The 20,443-nt window shown below is 44.8% G+C and overlaps 1 protein-coding gene across 2 annotated transcripts in view; it reads left to right on the top strand.

The window, feature by feature from the left end:
• LOC107123229 (calcium-dependent secretion activator 2) overlaps positions 1 to 20,443 on the top strand; it is a 656,096-nt gene that overhangs the window by 107,925 nt on the left and 527,728 nt on the right. For both annotated transcript variants that reach the window (XM_015426436.1, XM_015426435.1), the window contains exon 2: positions 19,650 to 19,763. In XM_015426436.1, the coding sequence (XP_015281922.1) occupies positions 19,650 to 19,763 (114 nt within the window). The remainder of the gene's footprint in view (positions 1 to 19,649; positions 19,764 to 20,443) is intronic.

Below are 20,443 nucleotides of genomic sequence, written 5' to 3'. Positions count from 1 at the left end.
CCCTTTTCATCATTGGCAATTGTCTTGTTCTGAGATAAAACCTGCCTGCTTGCACTATGGTCTTCTCCATTAGAATTCCTACAACAAATGTTACATTTACATAAGAACATAAGAGACGCCAATGTTGGATCAGGCCAAAGGCCCATCCAGTCCAACACTCTGTGTCACACAGTGGCCAGAAATACCAGTGCCATCAGGAGGTCCAGCAGTGGGGCCAGGACATTAGAAGCCCTCCCACTGTTGACCCCCCCCCCAAGCACCAAGAAGACAGAGCATCACTTGCCCCAGAGCCCCTAGCTATACCTTGTGGCTAATAGCCACTGATGGACCTCTGCTCCATATGCTTATCTAATTCCCTTTTGAAGCCGTCCATGCTTGTAGCACCCACCACTTCCTGTGGCAGTGAATTCCATGTGTTAATCACTCTTTGGGTGAAGAAGTACTTCCTTTTATCCGTTCTAACCCGACCGCTCTGCAGTTTCATGGAGTGCCCACGAGTTCTTGTATTGTGAGAAAGGGAGAAAAGTACCTCTTTCTTTACCTGCTCTTTCCCATGCATAATCTTATAAACCTCGATCATGTCACCCCTCAGTCGTCTTTTCTCCAAGCTAAAGAGCCCTAAGCGCTTTAACCTTTCCTCATAGGGAAAGTGTTCCAACCCTTTTATCATTCGAGTTGCCCTTTTCTGCACTTTTTCCAAAGCTATAATATCCTTTTTAAGGTGTGGTGCCCAGAACTGCACACAGTATTCCAAATGAGGTCTCACCATTGATTTATATAGGGGCATTATTATATTGGCTGATCTGTTTTCAATACCCTTCCTAATAATCCCCAGCATAGCATTGGCCTTCTTTATTGCAGTCACACACTGTCTCGACATTTTCAGTGAGTTATCCACTACAACTCCAAGATCTCTCTCTTGCTCAGTCTCTGCCAGTTCAGACCCCATCAATGTGTATTTATATTTAGGATTTTTGGCTCCAATGTGCATCACCTTGCACTTGGCCACATTGAACCCCATTTGCCATGTTGACGCCCACTCGCCCATCCTTGACAGATCCCCTTGGAGTGCCTCACAATCCTCACTGGTTTTCACCACCCTGAACAACTTTGTATCATCCGCAAATTTAGCCACTTCACTGCTTACTCCCATCTCCAAATCATTAATGAACAAGTTAAAAAGCAGTGGACCAAGTACTGATCCCTGCGGTACCCCACTGCTTACCACCCTCCACTGAGAAAATTGCCCACCTACACTCACTCTCTGTTTTCTATGAACTAGCCAGTTTTTGATCCATAAAAGGACTTGTCCTTCTATCCCATGATTTTTGAGCTTACTTAGGAGCCTTTGATGAGGAACTTTATCAAAAGCTTTCTGGAAGTCAAGGTAAATAATATCTATTGGATCCCCCTTGTCCACATGTTTGTTCACCCCCTCAAAGAACACTAACAGGTTAGTGAGACAAGATCTTCCCTTACAGAAACCGTGCTGAGTCTGCCTCAATAGGTTTTGTTCATCTATGTGCCTACTAATTCTTTCCTTAATAATGGTTTCCACCAATTTACCCGGTATCGACGTCAGACTGACTGGCCTGTAATTTCCCGGATCTCCTCTGGAACCCTTTTTAAAGATGGGAGTGACATTAGCTACCTTCCAATCCTCAGGAATGGAGGCAGATTTTAAGGAAAGATTACATATCTTTGTCAGGAGATCTACAAGTTCACATTTGAGTTCTTTCAGAACTCTCGGATGTATGCCATCTGGGCCTGGTGATTTTTCAGTTTTTAAGTTGTCTATCAGTTTTAGGACCTCCTCTCTCGTCACCTCAATCTGACTCAGGTCTTTCAACACCCCTCCTGAAATCAGTGGTTCTGGAGTGGGCAAGCACTTCTCATCTTCCACAGTGAAGACGGAGGCAAAAAATGCATTTAGCTTCTCAGCCATTTCCCTATCATCCTTCAATACTCCTTTTACCCCTTGGTCGTCCAAGGGCCCCACTGCCTCCCTGGCTGGTTTCCTGTTTCTAATGTATTTGAAGAAAGTTTTATTGTTGGTTTTTACGTTTTTTGCTATATGCTCCTCATATTCCCTTTTTGCCTGCCTGACCTCAGACTTGCATTTTATTTGCCATAGCCTGTGTTCCGTTTTATCAGCCTCACTGTGACTAGCTTTCCACTGCTTAAAGGAATTCTTTTTACTTTTTACAGCTTCCATTACTCTGTTTGTTAACCATGCAGGCTTTTTCCTATACCTTTTTGTGCCTTTCCTAACCTGCGGAATATATATTTTTTGAGCTTCTAGGATCGTAGTTTTAAATAGATCCCAAGCTTCCCCAATTGTTTTGACCCTTTCTACTTTTCCTTTCAGTTTCCTCCCCACGTGTCCCCTCATATCAGAGAAATTACCCCTTTTAAAGTTAAAAATGGTTGTGTGAGTCTTTTTGGCCAATTCTCTATTTGTACAAATGATGAACTCAACAACTCAATTTAAAACTTCACATCATCTGTATTATAACTGAAGGTATGGAACTTAAATACCACAGGGAAGCACAGGTACCAGGCAGAAAAGCGTGAAATATGGAGCCTGTATATAAATATATATAAATATATAAAAAAGAAAGTCCCCTCAACGTAAAATCAATATCCCGGCCAAACCACTGCATCTAGAAACATGAAATTCGGGGAGAGCATGTTCCACTTCTTAAATGTAACATAAATGAGAAACATTATTGTTTTTTTTTAAAAGTATGCCCTGCACCCCCCAAAAAAATTCAATGCCCAGGCCAAACCCCAAGAAACCCAAAATAAGGGAAGTGCAATCCTACCATGATGTCAGCTCCAACTACAAAGAGTGTTCTGAGAAACACGATCCCTAAGGGGGTAGAAAAGGGCAAAATATGTTCTCCTAATTGTTTTCCATGTGCCTGGCAGGCTGCTGCCCCCCCCCCCCCAATTGGTCAGCTGTATAGCTCAGAGGTAAAAACCTGCCTGCTCTCACCCACCTCCCCCTGATTGCTCAGCTATGGATCTTAATGTTCTGAGGTAAAATGCAGTTAGAAGAGACTGCAGACAGTTGAGGACAGTTACAGAAATCAGCGATTCAAGACATCTGAATAGACGTTTCTCATAACAGCCAGCATGGCAATTGAGTTTATGAATGTTCATGGGGAGATAGTAAGGACCTTTCTAGGAGCCTGCTCCAGAGTGAGCTCACCAAGCAGCCTGGTGATCCTAGCGCCTGAGGCCAGAACCACCACTGTGGTCTACAAAGAGGTCCTTCGGTAGAGGGGGGGGGAAGTGCGTATGTCTCTCTTCATCCTTTACACTACAATCTTCTCCATTAGAATTCCTACAACAAATTTTACATTTCACACTTCAGATAATCAGCATTATAACTGAATTTACAGAACTTAAATACCACAGCGAAGCATGGGTATCAGGTGAGTCTTAGTGTAAAAGAGGATATATTTTTCTTGTTGGGGGCTGTCCTGTGATGTATATAAAATAATATACACTCTGATTTTCTGTTAATAGTGCTGGTTCATGATCAGAGTTAGGGCTGTGCGATTTCAGAACAAAATCTCCTCAAACTTTTCTCTGTTAGCAGGTTTTTGATGGGCTTCTCTTCACTGTTATGATTCTGCTATTGATTTACTTTGGTATTTTCTTCCTCCATTATGTAACTGTTAACTAGAGTTTTAGGAGTTGTGTTCTGAGTTTGACTAATTTCTGGATTGTTGACCATAGTTTTTAATAAATGAACAAATGGTGCTGTATTGCACTGTGGAACCCCAGACCACTTTTCAAACAGTGTTCCCTGACAAGTTAATTAATGTTATTGATATTAGAACTAAATCGGACCCTTAATAGCGCATTAATCAGGGATAGTTACTCGGGATTGTCCTGTCATGGGAAGGGGGGAGGTGGGCAGAAAAGCGTGAAATATGGAGCCTGTATTATAAAGCTATTAAAGTTGGAGCATGAAATTCATGCATTAATACTGGTCATTAATTTCTGGAACAACATGTGTGCTATTAAAGCCAAATCAAAACCCTATTTCATGACTGGAATGTGGATATTTTAACAGGCATACAAAGAATAGAGAAAAAAATGATCATACTGTTAAGTTTTTACCAGAATTAATGACTTGGAAGTTAATCATTTCCTGTCAGGTACAGAGAAGGTCTCGATGGTTCAGTAAGGTGTTGCTGTTAAATGAAACAAGGGTTGTTAAGAGAAATTGTCTTAATTCTTCTTTACCCAGTTTCTCCCTGAAATCCAACAATCCCTTTGTCATGATCTGGGCTGTGCCACCAGAGGCCTATTAGGCCCAGGGAGCCTAGCTTAGCAGTAAGGGAGGCTGGGCCTACAAACCCCAGAAGGCCTTGGGAAGTTTTGGTGTCGATTTTGACCAATAGGGAAGAAGAGGGCTGGGGGATATAGGAACTGGTACAACAGGGAAAGCTGTTCTTCCCAGGGAACAGAGCCAGAAGGGACTGAGGCTGCTGTGGGGAAGAAACCCTCATCCTGAGGAAAGGGTGAATAAGACCACTTGATAGTGAGCTAGTGACAGTATATATTTAGACGCGTTAGGCATTTGATTTCTTTTCTTTTCACCCACTTACTGTTATTACTCTGCACCTTGTTTGTTTGACCTCCTATAAAATAAACTATTTTCATTGTACACTCTGCCTGGTCCTCACGCCTATTATTTGGCCAAAAGGGAGGTCTAAAGGCCTGGGAGGGTGCTCTGGGCAGAGGAGTCTGGAACCAGAGTGGTGGCAGCTTCAGGTGACACCCCACTTGAGCCGTGACACGGTGGCTGTAGTGACACGGTGGCTGTAGTGGTGGGATGGACTAATTTTGGACCCTGGTGAGGCAGAGTGCCATTTGGCCTTGGCAGATATTTTATTTATTTATGTATTTATTTATTTTGCTTTTGGGCTTAAGAAAGCCCATTGTTTGAAGGTGCTTGCAAGACCAAGTAAGGGTCTGGTAAGGTGTGGTGAAAAGGTTTTGTTTATGTTCTAGTTGTCGGGTCAACTGGATAATGAGGCAGAGTTAGTGCATGTTCCTCCAGTCTGGGAAAGAAAAATCAGAGGAAACGCCTGTTGCCAGATGCAAGACCCGAATAGGGGCTGCAGGTCTCATGTCAGTGCAGGACACATCAGAGAAAGCAATGACATCCCTGAGTGAAGAGTCCTTACATTTCCAGCTGCAACTTAAGCAGGCAGAGCTTGAGTTAGAGAAAGCAAGGCTGCAGAAAGAGAAAGAGGAGACTACAACTAGGATGATGGAAAGAGAAAAGCTGCAGAGAGAGGAGAAAGAGGCTGCAGCTAGGATGGAGATGGAAAGAGAAAGGCTGCCGAGAAAGGCAGAAAGAGACTGCAGCTAGAATACAGAGAGAGGAAAAAGAGACTGCAGCGAAGATGGAGCTAGAAAGGGAGAAAATGAGGCTGGCACATGAGCTTGAGATAGCTAAGCTAGAAAAGGGTCAACCTCCTACAGATGCCATGGTGAGAGAGGAACATCGGAAGTACCCCTGGTTCAAGGAAGGGGAAGACATTGAGGCCTTCCTTCAGAATTTTGAACAAGTCTATATTGACTACAAGGTCCCCTCAGAGCTGTACATGGAAAAGCTGAGACCGCAGTTGAGTGGTGTCCTAATTTCAGTGTCTGGGAAGATGGAAGGCGAAGAAAGAACAGACTACAAGCTGTTCAAGCAGAGAGTGTGTGAGAGGGTGGGATTCACCTAGGAAGGGGCCCGGAAGCACTTCAGAGAGATCAGACTTGAAGGGAAAGCGTCCTACCTACAGTTAATACACAGACTGGGAAAAGCCTATGACTTGTGGGTGGAGGTTGCTGATGCCAAGACCCTGGTTGACGTCAAGGCCCTGATGTGCATTGAGCAGTTCCTGACTCTTCTTCCTGAGTACATTAGGTGTCCCCTGGTGGACAAGAGCCCTTCTACCTTCAAGAAGCAGGACAATGGGCAGAGTGACTGGCTGAAGCCTATGGAGGGCAGAGGTACCGCACTACTCTGGGCTGGCATAAGTCCCCTCCCCATCCCAGAAAGCAGCCAGAAATAAAGGGATCGCCATCTCAGGAGCAGAAACCTGTTTCCCCGAGTGCTGATGTGAAGTCGCCAACAGTGGAGAGGAAAGCACCAAGATGTTTTTTGTGCAATGAGTTGGGACACCTTAAAAAGCAGTGCCCTAAGGCAAGTACCCCCTCATACTACATGATTCCATTGGGCCCCCACCCCACTCCTCCTGAGTTCAATTCAGAATGCATTCCTCGGTGCTACCACATGGAAGTCACTGTGGACGGGCGTAGTGTTGCAGCCTGGCGAGATACTGGCTCCCTGTTGTCCACCGTCCACCACTCTTTTGTGAATCCTAAATACCTCATCCCGGGTGAAGAAAGATGGGTGCAGCGGCTGCAGGATGCCAAAGGGATTGCCCTCCCGGTGGCCAGGATACCTGCCGAATATGAAGGCTGGAGTGGATCGTGGAAGGTAGCTGTGCATGATTATACCTCAGTAGCCATGTTTGTGGGGGAAGATTTAGCGGAGCAGATGACTGTGGAACCCAGAGTCCATGAACCCAGAGTCTATTTTCATTGTTCACTCTGCCTGGTCCTCATGCCTATTATTCGGCCAAAAGGGAAGTCTAAAGGCCTGGGAGGGAGCTCTGGGCCTTCTCAGAGGAGCCTGGAACCAGAGTGGTGGCAGCGTCAGGTGAAACCCCACCTGAGCTGCAACACCCTTTCTTTTCTTTTTTAAAAGGAATTGAGAGTAAGTTTCTAACCAATTTATTATAATCAAAAAGAAAGAGAAGGGGCAAGAAAAGATGTGCTAAATCTCAGAATTTAGATGCTTATTTATTATTTATTTAATTTATTTATTACTTCAACTTCTACCCCACCCTCCCCGCCGAAGCAGGCTCGGGGCGGATTTCTATTTGGATTTCTCTTTGATCAAAACAAATTGATTCAAAACAGCTTCTGAGTTCCTAAGAAGAAAATAAAAGGATTGCCAAAGTTCTGAGAGGAATTGGGTAAATAGGATTTAAAAATTTCTCTTAATGCTGTTTGTGTTGAACAATGGGTGTGTGCATGTGAGTGGGATTTTCAAGACTCATCTTGTAGGCTTTGACAGCCTCCAAAGAACTTTGCTGGTGTCAGAAGCAGAACAGATCTCAGCATTCTTAAAAACACCGGTAGAGCTTATGTTACTGCCCCACACCTCATGCTGTGTTGTGGGACTGGCTGTTTTGGGCTAGCACAGAGCTGCAACCCTGGTTTTAAAATTTTCTGTCCTATAGAACATATTGAATTCCAGCTGTCTTGAACAATATAGTATTTGAATCAAGTGAAGAATTGACAGAAGTTTGGATCTCTGCTAATTGGGCAATTTCCACGGAGACTGCCTTCCTGCTGCAAATCCACCTGTGACGAGCCCCCTTATTTTAGGGTATGAGATGTTTTGTTCCTTTAACCTTTCACAGGCTGGAGCAGTCTTATTTTTCACTGACACTGACTCTGTTTGACCAGGAACCCACCCAGTTTGTCCTTCTGTCACACACCCAGCCACTTATTGATGAGACCCTTTTATAAATTAAACCTCCGTGACTTTTCATGAACACCGCCCTTTTTATGTGATGATTCTTGTGGTTTAACTTTATCAGATGCTTCACTTTGTCAGACACTGAGGTACATGCAACTGGGAACAATAAAACCAATTGACGATTTTATTTACAAAGGCAGGCAGGGAATATATGTACAAGGGAAAAGCTGATGCAGGTGGATATGTAGTTGCAAATGATATATTTCAGATTTAGGTTAGTTCCTTTATAATCGTTCCCTTTAGATGTCACAATACACAACTCTCTCTAAGCTCAACCCCTGTGCTGTTCTAGACGGCCAGTTTTAAGAACATAAGAACATAAGAGACGCCAATGTTGGATCAGGCCAAAGGCCCATCCAGTCCAACACTCTTCTTTGTTCCAGTGTTTCCCCCAAAGTCTTCAGTACACTTTCTTTGAGTATTCTCAAAACCCTTCTCATGAAACACCAGTACTTGTCTTGAGGGTTTAATTGACTCTTAAGGTTTCTACAGGCAGTTTCTAACCACACCAAGGATCTCTGCACTCTTAAGAACATATAAGAACATAAGAGACGCCAATGTTGGATCAGGCCAAAGGCCCATCCAGTCCAACACTCTGTGTCACACAGTGGCCAGAAATACCAGTGCCATCAGGAGGTCCAGCAGTGGGGCCAGGACATTAGAAGCCCTCCCACTGTTGACCCCCCCCAAGCACCAAGAAGACAGAGCATCACTTGCCCCAGAGCCCCTAGCTATACCTTGTGGCTAATAGCCACTGATGGACCTCTGCTCCATATGCTTATCTAATTCCCTTTTGAAGCCGTCCATGCTTGTAGCACCCACCACTTCCTGTGGCAGTGAATTCCATGTGTTAATCACTCTTTGGGTGAAGAAGTACTTCCTTTTATCCGTTCTAACCCGACCGCTCTGCAGTTTCATGGAGTGCCCACGAGTTCTTGTATTGTGAGAAAGGGAGAAAAGTACCTCTTTCTTTACCTGCTCTTTCCCATGCATAATCTTATAAACCTCGATCATGTCACCCCTCAGTCGTCTTTTCTCCAAGCTAAAGAGCCCTAAGCGCTTTAACCTTTCCTCATAGGGAAAGTGTTCCAACCCTTTTATCATTCGAGTTGCCCTTTTCTGCACTTTTTCCAAAGCTATAATATCCTTTTTAAGGTGTGGTGCCCAGAACTGCACACAGTATTCCAAATGAGGTCTCACCATTGATTTATATAGGGGCATTATTATATTGGCTGATCTGTTTTCAATACCCTTCCTAATAATCCCCAGCATAGCATTGGCCTTCTTTATTGCAGTCACACACTGTCTCGACATTTTCAGTGAGTTATCCACTACAACTCCAAGATCTCTCTCTTGCTCAGTCTCTGCCAGTTCAGACCCCATCAATGTGTATTTATATTTAGGATTTTTGGCTCCAATGTGCATCACCTTGCACTTGGCCACATTGAACCCCATTTGCCATGTTGACGCCCACTCGCCCATCCTTGACAGATCCCCTTGGAGTGCCTCACAATCCTCACTGGTTTTCACCACCCTGAACAACTTTGTATCATCCGCAAATTTAGCCACTTCACTGCTTACTCCCATCTCCAAATCATTAATGAACAAGTTAAAAAGCAGTGGACCAAGTACTGATCCCTGCGGTACCCCACTGCTTACCACCCTCCACTGAGAAAATTGCCCACCTACACTCACTCTCTGTTTTCTATGAACTAGCCAGTTTTTGATCCATAAAAGAACTTGTCCTTCTATCCCATGATTTTTGAGCTTACTTAGGAGCCTTTGATGAGGAACTTTATCAAAAGCTTTCTGGAAGTCAAGGTAAATAATATCTATTGGATCCCCCTTGTCCACATGTTTGTTTGGATTTCTCAGGTACTCTCCACCTTCACAGAGAAATACCTCCGCTCTGCCTTGGTTTTGATTTTGGACACCCACTAGTCCGATAAACACTCCTGGCACACACTAAATCCACTAAACCAGTCTCTCTCCAGTAGGGTATAAATTCTAAGTGAGAGGCATGTGAATCTCTTGTTTGACCTCAAGGAGCTTATTTTCCTTTTCTCCTTAGTTTTCATGGTAGTATAGTACTACGTTTGGCTCTTCTCAGGTTCCTTTAATATTGGAATCTGTAGAGAAGGCTTATTTGCTCCTCGGACTCAGAGATGTTCAACAAGACTTGTCAGTCCCCTGGCACAGTACCAACTAACTAAAAACCAACTGACAGTCTCAACTGCCAAACTCCAATTGCCAAGAGTTTTTTCCCCCCATTAGAACTTCCCCTGAATTCTGCATCAGAATTACATCACCACTGCTAGTCACGTGACTGCAGGTGTCTTTTCTTGCAGGCTGATCCCAAGCCTGGAGTCTGTCACACCACCCCATGCCATTCACCTCTCCCCCAGGAGTAGCGCTTTGTCAAGATCAGTGCACTGCAGTGAGAAGAGGGAGGCAGGAAATTTCCGTTCTGCCATTGAAAAATTTAGTCTGGATTGAACCCCAAATTTGTTGCAACTGCAAGTACTGCATACCATTAAGATTCAGACATAAACATAAATTACTTCCATTAGGGCTCTGGCATGTTCTCTGATCTTTCTACCTGTACTTAAAATAGTAGAGCAGAGCAGTTGGAGAGACTTCCTGTTGGTTTGCATGTACCTTTTCTTCTAGTGCAGTTCCAAGATGACCTTGTCCTTGCCTGCAATTTGTTCCTCCAATTGGTTCACTAGGGAGCACTCTTTATCACTGCGATTTGCATGATGCATAGTCATGTTTCACTTGGTAGGCATTGAACTTACCTTTGTTTTCAACAATCTTTCCTATTTAGCATTCAGCATGTGGAAGCAAGTGTGATATTGGGAGCATGACTGTGTTTTTACAAACTGACTCAGCTGTTTAAATTCTGTTTGCCTTGTGGCATAAAAGTTGCAATATGTTGTATTTTTTTTCTTTTTTTAACTAGTAGTGATATTTTGTGGGAAATAGCCTGAATATTGCAGCTGTATTTTTTTTTTTGGGGGGGGGGTAAGCCTTCCCCCCAGATAACAGGCCACCTCACACTACATAAGTCTAAGAGTTTATGCAAATAGATTCAGGCGGGTAGCTGTGTTGGTCTGACGCAGCAGAGCAAACTTCGAGTCCAGTGGCACCTTTAAGACCAACAAAATTTTATTCAAGGTATAAGCTTTTGTATGCACGCATGCTTCTTCAGATGCATTGAAATAGAAGTTACCAGTTCATGCATATAGGAGGAGGGTGAGCGGCAAATTAGCATAAGCATAGTAAACAGTGCTTTAAGAGATGCAAGGACCAAACTGGAATAACAAGCTTGGTTTATATGGCCATCATTTGTTTGGGTCTAATTCCAGGGGGAAACATTGTGAAGGAAATAAGTATATCAAAATTGGAGATAGATAGGCAGATCTGTCCTTCTTAAGTGTTGGATGCTGAGAGTAATTAACAGAAATCCTGTTGTTATACTCCATACGTCTCCTCTTGAGCGTAGAAATAATTTTACAGCATCCTTTTCTCTGAGGTGGTGAACCAGTTGGAGGAACAAATTGCAGGCAAGGGCAAGGGCGTCTTGGAACTGCATTAGATGAAAAGGTACATGCAAACCAATGGGAAGTCTCTCCAACTGCTCTGCTTTGAGCCAATCACCCCGCCTCAAAGAAAAGGATGCTGTAAAATTACCTCCATGCTTATTCCTATACCTGCTTTTCTGCCACGTTACTCCAGAGAGTCATAGTTTTAGAGAAACTCTAATATGGTCACAAGTTTTCGGGAAGCAGTGTTTGTGGGATTGGTGAAAATATCCACATGTTTCTGAGTTAAAAAATATGCTTTTTGGACTCCTGAGGAATCAGACCAATTTTGGCATTGGCACTTGCTTTCAAAACCCTAGAATATATTGTGCAATGCTACCTGAAGTTGAAATCATTTTGACTCTTACTGAAGAAACTGTAATTTATGATAGAAGTGGCTGAGACTTAAAGTTCAGCTCATAATTAGCAGTATTTTCGTTATGCTAATATCATACGGTTCACATTTTCAGGTACAGCAAATCCTAAACTTAAGTGGTTGCTTATTTGCATTGACAACTTCTCTCTCTCTGTGTAGATTATGCTTGTTCTACTTCATTCTATACTATGTAAAAGCAATTGAACACCTAGTTTTACATTCCTTTTGTACTTCAAAGCTGCAGCCACAACAGTTTTATGCCATCTGCTGGCTTGTCGCTATATTGGAATGTCCATAAGAAAAAACTTCATCAGTGTCCTCTTCATCTTATTACAGAGCTGGCTGTGAGAAGCCAACAAGGGATGCATATGTGTTTGTAGCTAGCTCCTGGCTTTATAAGGGGAAACTGTAAGAAACTGATTGCAATCCTTAAATAGAGCAGGTGACAGTATCTAATCATAAAACATTTCTGGGAACTATGGGTCGGTTTACCAAAAGAGTGTGCCAAATTATACTGTGCATCAAACAGTGTCTTTTGGTTTGCTAAAGGAGAGTAAATATTTTGCTTGTCTAATAAAATAATTCTGCTCCATGCATGCTTTACAAGGAATGGACAGAAAGCTCATCATTTATTTCTCACTGGTTTATTTATGACTAGCCTGTTACCCGTGCTTCGCGCTACAGTATATAAGTTCCGTAAATCAGGTTATAATACCGATGACGTGAAGTTTGAAATGTTGTAGGAACTCTAGTGGAGAAGATTGTAGTATAAAAAATGAACTGAGACATACGTACTAGCTTTTTTTCTCTACTGAAGGACCTCTCCATAGACCACATTGGTGGTTCTGCCCTCAGGTGCTAGGATCACCAGGCTGTTTGGTGAGCTCACTCTGGAGCAGTGACATAGAACTGTCTGTGTGAGAAGCAGTCGTCTGTTAAGTCAATTCCTGCCACCTTCAGTGTCTGGCCTTGGGACTTGTTGATGGTCATAGCAAAACAGACCTTGAGGGAGAAATGCAGCCTCTTGAACTCGAAGGGGTTTTCTGATGGTATGAGTGGTCTGCATGGTATGAACACCGACTCTCCCCGAGCACTGCCAGTGAGCAGTGTTGCCTCAATGATGTTCCTGTGCAGAGCCTTCACTTGCAGTCTGGTGCCATTGCAGTTTGGGTGGTTTGAGGTTCCCCAACAGCATTAAAGTACCCTGGCCCTGCTCCTACATCTGACAAACACCTGCCTGTATGGTGTAAGGGGGGGATTGTGTTTAAAGGCATCAGGGAGGCTGGCCCAGCAGTAGTGCTAAGGCAGTATTGCTGAACAGGCCTCCCTGATGGGCCCCTTCCAACTCTTGACAGGCGGTTGTCTGTCAGGTATTAGAAGGGGTACCATGTCTGAAGGCATCGGGGAGGCTGGGCCAGCAGGATTGCTGAGGCGATGCGGCTTGGGCAGCCTCCCCAGTGTCTTTCAGTGCTCTGCTCCTGCACCTGAGAGACAACCGCCTGTCAGATGGAGAAAGGGTGAGTGAAAATGTGTCTAAAGCCATTGGGGAGGCTGGCCCAGCAGCATTGCTAAGGTGTTTCTGCTTGGGTGGCCTCCCTGATGGATGGATTAAAGTACCCTTGACCTGCTCCTACACCTGACAGACACGTGCTTGCCTGATGTTGGGGGGAGTGTGTTTAAAGGCATCAGGGAGGCTGGGCCAGCAGCAGCGCTAAGGCAATCCTGCTGAGCAAGCCTCCTCGATGGCTGTAAGTATCCCACTCCATCTCCTACACCTGACAAGCCATTGTGGAGGCTGGGCTGGCAGGAACACTAAGGGGTGGGTTCCTGCTGGGGTAGGCACCCTGTTGGCTTTAAGCACCCTGTACCCACTGCTGCATCTGATGGACAGCTGCTTGTCAGGTGTATGAGGTGTGGGGAGGAGCGTGTTTGAAGCCATTAAGGAGGCTGGGCTAGCAGCATTGCTGCACCTCACAGGTGGTTGGCCATTCCTGATTTCCTCAACTGTCATTAGCTCTCTGCAGTATCCTGTAACTGGGGTTGTTTTTTTAGCTTCAGAACACTGAGCTCTGCAGCTGACCAATCAGAGAGTGGGGGGTGCAAGGAGGCAGCAGCCTGGCAACCACATAGGAAGCAATGGGGGGAAGCACATTCTACTCATTTTGAACCCCTTAGGAATCAAATTTCTAAAAATTCCTTAGTGAGCATCTACATCATGGTAGGAGTGCTCTCCCTGAATTTTGTGTTTCTAGGTCCAGGGGTTTGGCCTGGGCGTTGATTTTATGGCGAGGGAACTTTCTTTTTTATATATAGACTAGGAATAAGGCTCGTTGGACCAAAGCAGCTCACATCATTCTCCTCTCCCCCTTTTGATTTGCACAACAACCCTGTGAGGTAGGTTACGCTGAAAGTCCGTGAGTGGTCTGAAATCACCCAATCAGCTTCCACAGGAAGAACCTGGATCTGGAAGACTCTGCTCTGAAGGGCTAACTGCTACATCATACTGGCTGTCTTGACAGGGCCACCTTAGCAGGGTGTAAGGACACAGAGCCCACCATTTTCTCCAGGGGAACTGATCTCTGCCATCTGGAGAGCAATTTTAATTCTGTGATCTCCAGCCCTCACCTAGAGAATGGCAGCAATGATTCCCTGGGAGGAAATGGCTGGTTTGGAGGGTGGAGTCTATGGCATTGTACCTGTCTGAGGTCCGACCCCTCCACAAACCCCAGCGTCTCCAGTCTCCACCCCTAAAATCTCCAGGAATGTCCTAATCTGGAAGTGGCAACCCTATCTTCTTCCTAGCCAACCATCAACCTACCTTTATCTGCCCCTCTGACTTCAGCTTTCCATCTCCCCCCTGACTTCAGCTTTCCATCTCCCCCCCTCATCTGCCTGGCTTGGACCGGGGTATAATGCTGCCCAGAAGAGGAACACCATCTTAGCGCTCCTGCGTTTTTTTCACTGGCCGCCAGTGAGGGATATTGACCATCTTGCATTCTTAAATTGAATTTTTAAAATGAATCGTTAATATGAACTGTAGAGCACCATTTTAGTTGTATTTAGTTGTATTTATTGAATTTTAATGTATTCTATGTTTTATCTCGGCATACGCCGCCTGTTTGCCGCCCTTGGCCGTATGGGTAGGGCGGGATATAAATCCCCAAAAATAAATAAATATATAAATAAATCTGCAGCTTCTACCTAGGAAAACTACAGTTTTTCTCTGCAGTGGGGACCCAAGCAGGAGAGAAGCGATCTCAGCAGGGTATGATGACACAGACCCCACCATTTTCTCCAGGGGAACTGATCTCTGCCATCTGGAGAGCAGTTGTAATTCTGACTCATATTTAACCTTCACCTGGAAATTGGCAGCAATGGCCCCAGGAGGAAATGGTTGGTTTGGAGGGTGGGGTCTTTGGCACTGTACCTGTCTGAGGTCCCACCCTTCCTCAAACCCCACCCTCTTCAGGCTCCACCCCTCAAATCTCCAGGAATTTCTCAACCTGGAGGTGGCAACCCTATCTCCTTCCCAGCCAACCATCAACCTACCGTTATCTGCCCCTGATGTCTACTATCTGGAGAGCTGTTTTAATTCTGAGTGGTCTCCAGTCCTTACCTTGAGATTGTCAGTAATGGTTCCCCAGGAGGAAAAGTACAGTCTTTCTCCACAGTGGAGACCAAAGCAGTTTACATCATTCTCCTCTCCCCCTTTTGTAGGTTAGGCTGAAAGTCTTTGACTGGTCTGAAATCACCCCTCAGTTTCCACAGCAAGAACTTGGGTCTAGCAAACCCTGCTCTGAAGCGCTAACTGCTACGCCTAGGGTAGCCAGCCTCCAGGTGGAGCCTGAAGATTGCCAGGTATCACAACTGAACTCCAGAACAGATCTCTCCCCCCCAAAGAAAATAACTGCTTCGGAGAGTGGTTTGTATTGCATTCAATTCAGTTGAGGCCTCTCCCCTCCCCAAACTCTGGCTCCCTTAGACTTCACCAGAGAATATCCAGGAATTTCCCAACCTGGAGCTGGCAACCCTGGTCAGGACTGGCCCCAATGAGTTTCCCATAAAGGCTTGGAAAGGGCTTCCTTCGTTTGCCTTTTTACTGACAGAACCAAGCTTGGTTGCCTAGCAACAGCCACTGAGGGAAAAGTTACTCCATGGGAGCCAAGAAGGAGAAGTGCCTTCGTCAGGAGAGACAGCCGTTTTGATAGTTAATTCTGTGAGAGAAGAGTGTCCAGGCTGGCAGTGGGCAGGGGAAAGGAGTGGACCCAGCACCCAGCGAATGGCATGCGAGTACTCTTGAGTGGCAGTTGATGGGCCAATGGCTGATGGAGTGCCGTGCACAGCCAATGGGACAGCTGGAAATGCCCAATACATAAGGGAATTATATATAGGATGTGGTAAATGTCAGGAAAAATATTTTAACGACCAACTTCAATATGTTTGAGACTGGCAAGAAGTAAATCCTAGAACAGTTTTTTTGACTGACTGGAAAGCTTGGTGCTATCTTAAAGGCCTACTTCAGAGTGTTCTGTTCTGGAACACTGAAAATGTATAAAATGATAAACAGTACTTTTAAAGGGCTATTTATTTACTTAATTTGTAGTCCACCTCATTGAGTCTCAAGGCAGATTGCATGGGGTCAAACAATTTAATCAAATGCATGAGAGGTCAAATGAAAAATGCAATAGAACTAGGACTACAAAAACAGTATCAGGTCTGATACCACAGTGATGTAGAACATGGAATAACAAAAGTGGGAAACAGTTCAATAAAAGTAGGATAATACATACAAAAATAATTCATAGCATACACAGTGGCATATGTTACAGTCCTGTTCTCTTTATAAAAGAACCATCCTGAACCATTCTGTTATATTAAGGTAAAGGTAAAGGTTCCCTTGCTCGAAAGCCAGTCGAATCCGATTCTAGGGTTGCGGTGCTCATCTCCGTTTCAAAGCCGAAGAGCCAGTGCTGTCCGGAGACGTTTCCGTGGTCATGTGGCCGGCATGACTAAACACCAAGACGCATGGGATGCTGTTACCTTCCCACTGAAGTGGTACCTATTTATCTACTTGCAATTTCTTGCTTTCTGTCCCGTTCCCGATGTCCGGGACCAGGGGACCCCAGGAGGCGGGCAAGGGGAAGAAGGACCCCCGAACCCCGGCGCCCGCGCTGACTCACCTGGCAGCGGCCGCCCGACGGACCGAAATGCGGCGGCGAGAGGAGAGCGAAGCAGCGGGCGCGCCCGGAGCGGGCGGCGCAGCCCGAGAGGAGCCGCATGTGCAGGAAGCCCCGGGGACGCCTCTGGGGCCAACGGGGAAGGCCGGAAACTGCGCAGTTGGAATGCCTGGACTCCACTGGGATACATGAGATGGCTACATCTGCCACCTGGAAACAAGTACCCCATTGGATACAGGCTTCAAGCGGGAGATCAGGGCATCAGTGATTGGTGAGACAGATGTTGCTAACCCTTCCATGCTCAAAGATGAGTCGGGAAGGTGATGGGTTGCAACAAGGTATTTATGGAGACCATGACTAATAGATCAGTAGCCTCTCACCCAGCCACACAAAACCACTGTAACCAGACAAGTCTACCACTCACCAACTTCAACCCACAAAGATGGGTTGCCTCCCTGCCCTTTATACCTGACCCAGCTCTGTGCCAGTCTCTTCCCAGCCAGTCGCCTCTTGGCATGAATGGGTGCACATCAGGCTGGGTTAGCAACATCGGTCTCACCAATCACGGATGCCCTGATCTCCCACTTGAATCCTGTATCCAATGGGGTACTTGTTTCCAGGTGGCAGATGTAGCCATCTCATATATCCCAGTGGAGTCCCGGCATTCCAATGGGGCTGCTATAGTGCTGTTTTGGTGTTGCGTTATAGCGCTATAGCACTCTAAAACAAATGTTAAAAAAAAAGACAGAGATCGCCCACGCGGGCGAAAAAGGGTGAGAAAAAGCAGTGCAGTCTGAAATGCCAAACCACTTCAGAGACGGCTCTTTACCGGTAGGGGAAAGGCTTGTGTGAAATGGCAGCCCTGTACCGATTTACTCCAAGATGGATCAATAACGGCTTAAAACCGGCTTAAAAAGGGTAATGTGAAATTCCCCATGGTGTTCTAAAGCAGGCCTTTGAATCAATAAAATTGGTGTGGGCCTTTCCCCTCCCTGCTGGTGCTGTTGCACATTTCCTAGGAATAAAAGGAGGGCTGCACCAAGCATGGAGCAAAAACAAGAGGCTATTGGTGCTGTGGGAGGGTTAATTTAATTCACTCTGAGATCCCTATGCATTTTGCATACACTTTATCAGTGTTTTCTTAAGTACTGTCGCTGTAGGAAATATTCGGACCATGATATTTTACAGATCCTCCTGATGAAGTGTATGTGAAAATCATAGGTGTCTCAGAGTTGAATTAAAATAATTCTTCCACTACATCAATTGTTTTTTGTTCCATTCCTAGGCCAGATTGAACTGCTGGGATCTTGGGTATAGCTGGTCCATATTGCATACAATGAGTGTGCTCCAATCTGTTAATTACAGGTAACAACCATGCATCCTGCTGGTAAATGCAGCCCTGCCTGATCTCTTAATGTTGCTGCTAATGGAACTATAATAACAACATGGCTTACACTGGTGGTGGAAAGTGCTGCCAAGTCACAGCAGACTTATGGCAACCCCATAGGGTTTTCAAGGCAAGCAGAGGTGGTTAGCCATTGCTTGCCTCTGCACAGCAACCCTGAACTCCTTGGTGGTCTCCCATCCAAGTGCTAATCAGGGCTGACCTTGTATAGCTTCCAAGATCTTATGAGATTGCTCTAAAGATGTAGCCAATGAGGGAGAAGCAAATATATGAGACTAGCTTGCTTCGTTCGGCCACTGTCCATACTAACCCTGTTGAGCATATTTCTCTGGCTGTGTTTCCAGTTTTGAAGCTTTTTACAAGGAAAGAAAAACAGTGATGTTGTCTGTTGTGTGATGTTGTATGATGATGTATGTATGCAGTGGTGCTGTTGAAGTAACTTTGGAGGCCATGACAGGGACAGTGGACAACTGAACAGGGGTTTAATTGTGGCACTGAAAGAAAGTTTATGGACATGTTTGTGTGGCTTTCAAGAGAAGTGGCTCTCAACCTTTCATATCTTGCATTCTACTAATCAGTCAAAAAAACAGGGTCCTACCATGATAGAAACAAAAATCTCACTTTTCCTAAGAACAGTATTTACAGGCATTCTGTTACTATACTTATCATATATATTAAGGTTTAAAGACATAAAAATTACAGAAGCACAGTGGGTAATCCCTGGCAGGTTGGGTCAGCAAGACACAGCACATCAAAGATACTTGCTGGTGGGCAAAATGTGCAGGGGATTAGAAGAAACACCAAGTATTCAAGGTTACTTCTGTCATGCCAAAAGGCTATAGACGAGTAATCTGTGGCAGGTAGGTAGGGTCTGTACATCGTGCTTGTAAGTGGATTTGAGTTTAGACTGAGAGGAGATTCTTAGTAATTAGTATGAAAGCCCCGCATCCCACCTAGACTACTTCTGCATCCTGTGCGTGGTATGTGTTGCCAGCTGAGAACCACTGTGCTTGAGGACTCTCAGGTGGCTGCTAATATTTATTGTAGATGATGGCTAGGTTGATCTTAATCAGCTTTCTGTGATTTTATGTTGTCCCCTTGCTTGCTGTTTTGAGCATTGACTGTTTCTTTTGTTTGATTTGCAACTGTAACAGTTTTTATGTTTTTAAAATTCTGATTGTTTTTAATTGATTTTTTGTTGTAATCCATCTTGATTGCTCTTCAAGCAAATAAGTGGGGGCACAAATTACCCGGATACTTCTTTTGAAACCAAGCTGTTGGAAGTAGTGACAAAGTGACAGGGGAGGGAATTCTTATGTCAGAATGGCAAGATTTCCCAGTCCCTTAAACATGAGTAGTGGTCACATATATCAGGCCTGCATCTTGGCAGCCCAGCCAATCCCATATGGCTATTGAGGATAAACGATGGAATAAACCAAACCGTTTTGCTTTACTAATTAGATTCTTGTTCTTTTTCCAGCTGAACAAGCAACAGCTACAGGTTGTGAAGGAGCGCTTCCAGGCTTTTCTCAATGGAGAGACACAAATTGTGGCTGATGAAGCATTTTGCAATGCAGTTCGAAGTTATTACGAGGTAAATAGGTTTTTCCTCTGCAGTTTTAAACATTGTGCATTTTGTGTAGCTACCTATTTTGTAGATGGATTTGTGTATTCTTTACAGTGCTCTTAGATTTAGAACTTTAAATCCACTCCCTTTGTCGCTTGCTTATGGTTTTCCCTGCACCTAGGTTACTTTTGTTGAAAGATAGTTTGGCGGGTTAGAGGGAGCAGAACAAGGGGTTCTTGTTCAAAGCCTTTCTGAAACTGTTGGGTAAAACCAAGGTCCATATGTCACATCTCTAAATTATCCTGCAGTTTGTGAATCATTTAGAAACATAGTAATTTCCTCTAATTTTCAGGAGGATCAGAGAATTCTTCTGTATGGGTTGCCCTCCCCTCGCCACCAGGATTAATGGTGTGAATCCCATTTCCTGTTCTGTCCAGTTTATGGACTCCTACAGAATGTTACCCTGAGAAGTTGTTGTGAGGCAAGGATTTGTACACAGGTAATAAAGTATGTGCCTGTGGATTGGAGCTGGTAAGCAGTTTGGTGTAGTGGTTAAGTGCATGGACTCTAATCTAGGAGAACTGGGTTTGATTCCCCACTCCCCCACATGCAGCTACTGGGTGGCCTTGGATCAGTCAAAGTTCTCTCAGGGCTGTTCTCACACAGGAAGGTAATTCTGCTTTGTTCCTGCTTTAATTTAATCGGGA

The sequence above is a fragment of the Gekko japonicus genome, unplaced genomic scaffold (genome assembly GCF_001447785.1).
Source record: "Gekko japonicus isolate JY-2015 unplaced genomic scaffold, Gekko_japonicus_V1.1 scaffold943, whole genome shotgun sequence".
In the NCBI taxonomy this organism is placed as follows: domain Eukaryota; kingdom Metazoa; phylum Chordata; class Lepidosauria; order Squamata; family Gekkonidae; genus Gekko; species Gekko japonicus.
This window is presented reverse-complemented; position numbering and strand designations above follow the sequence as displayed.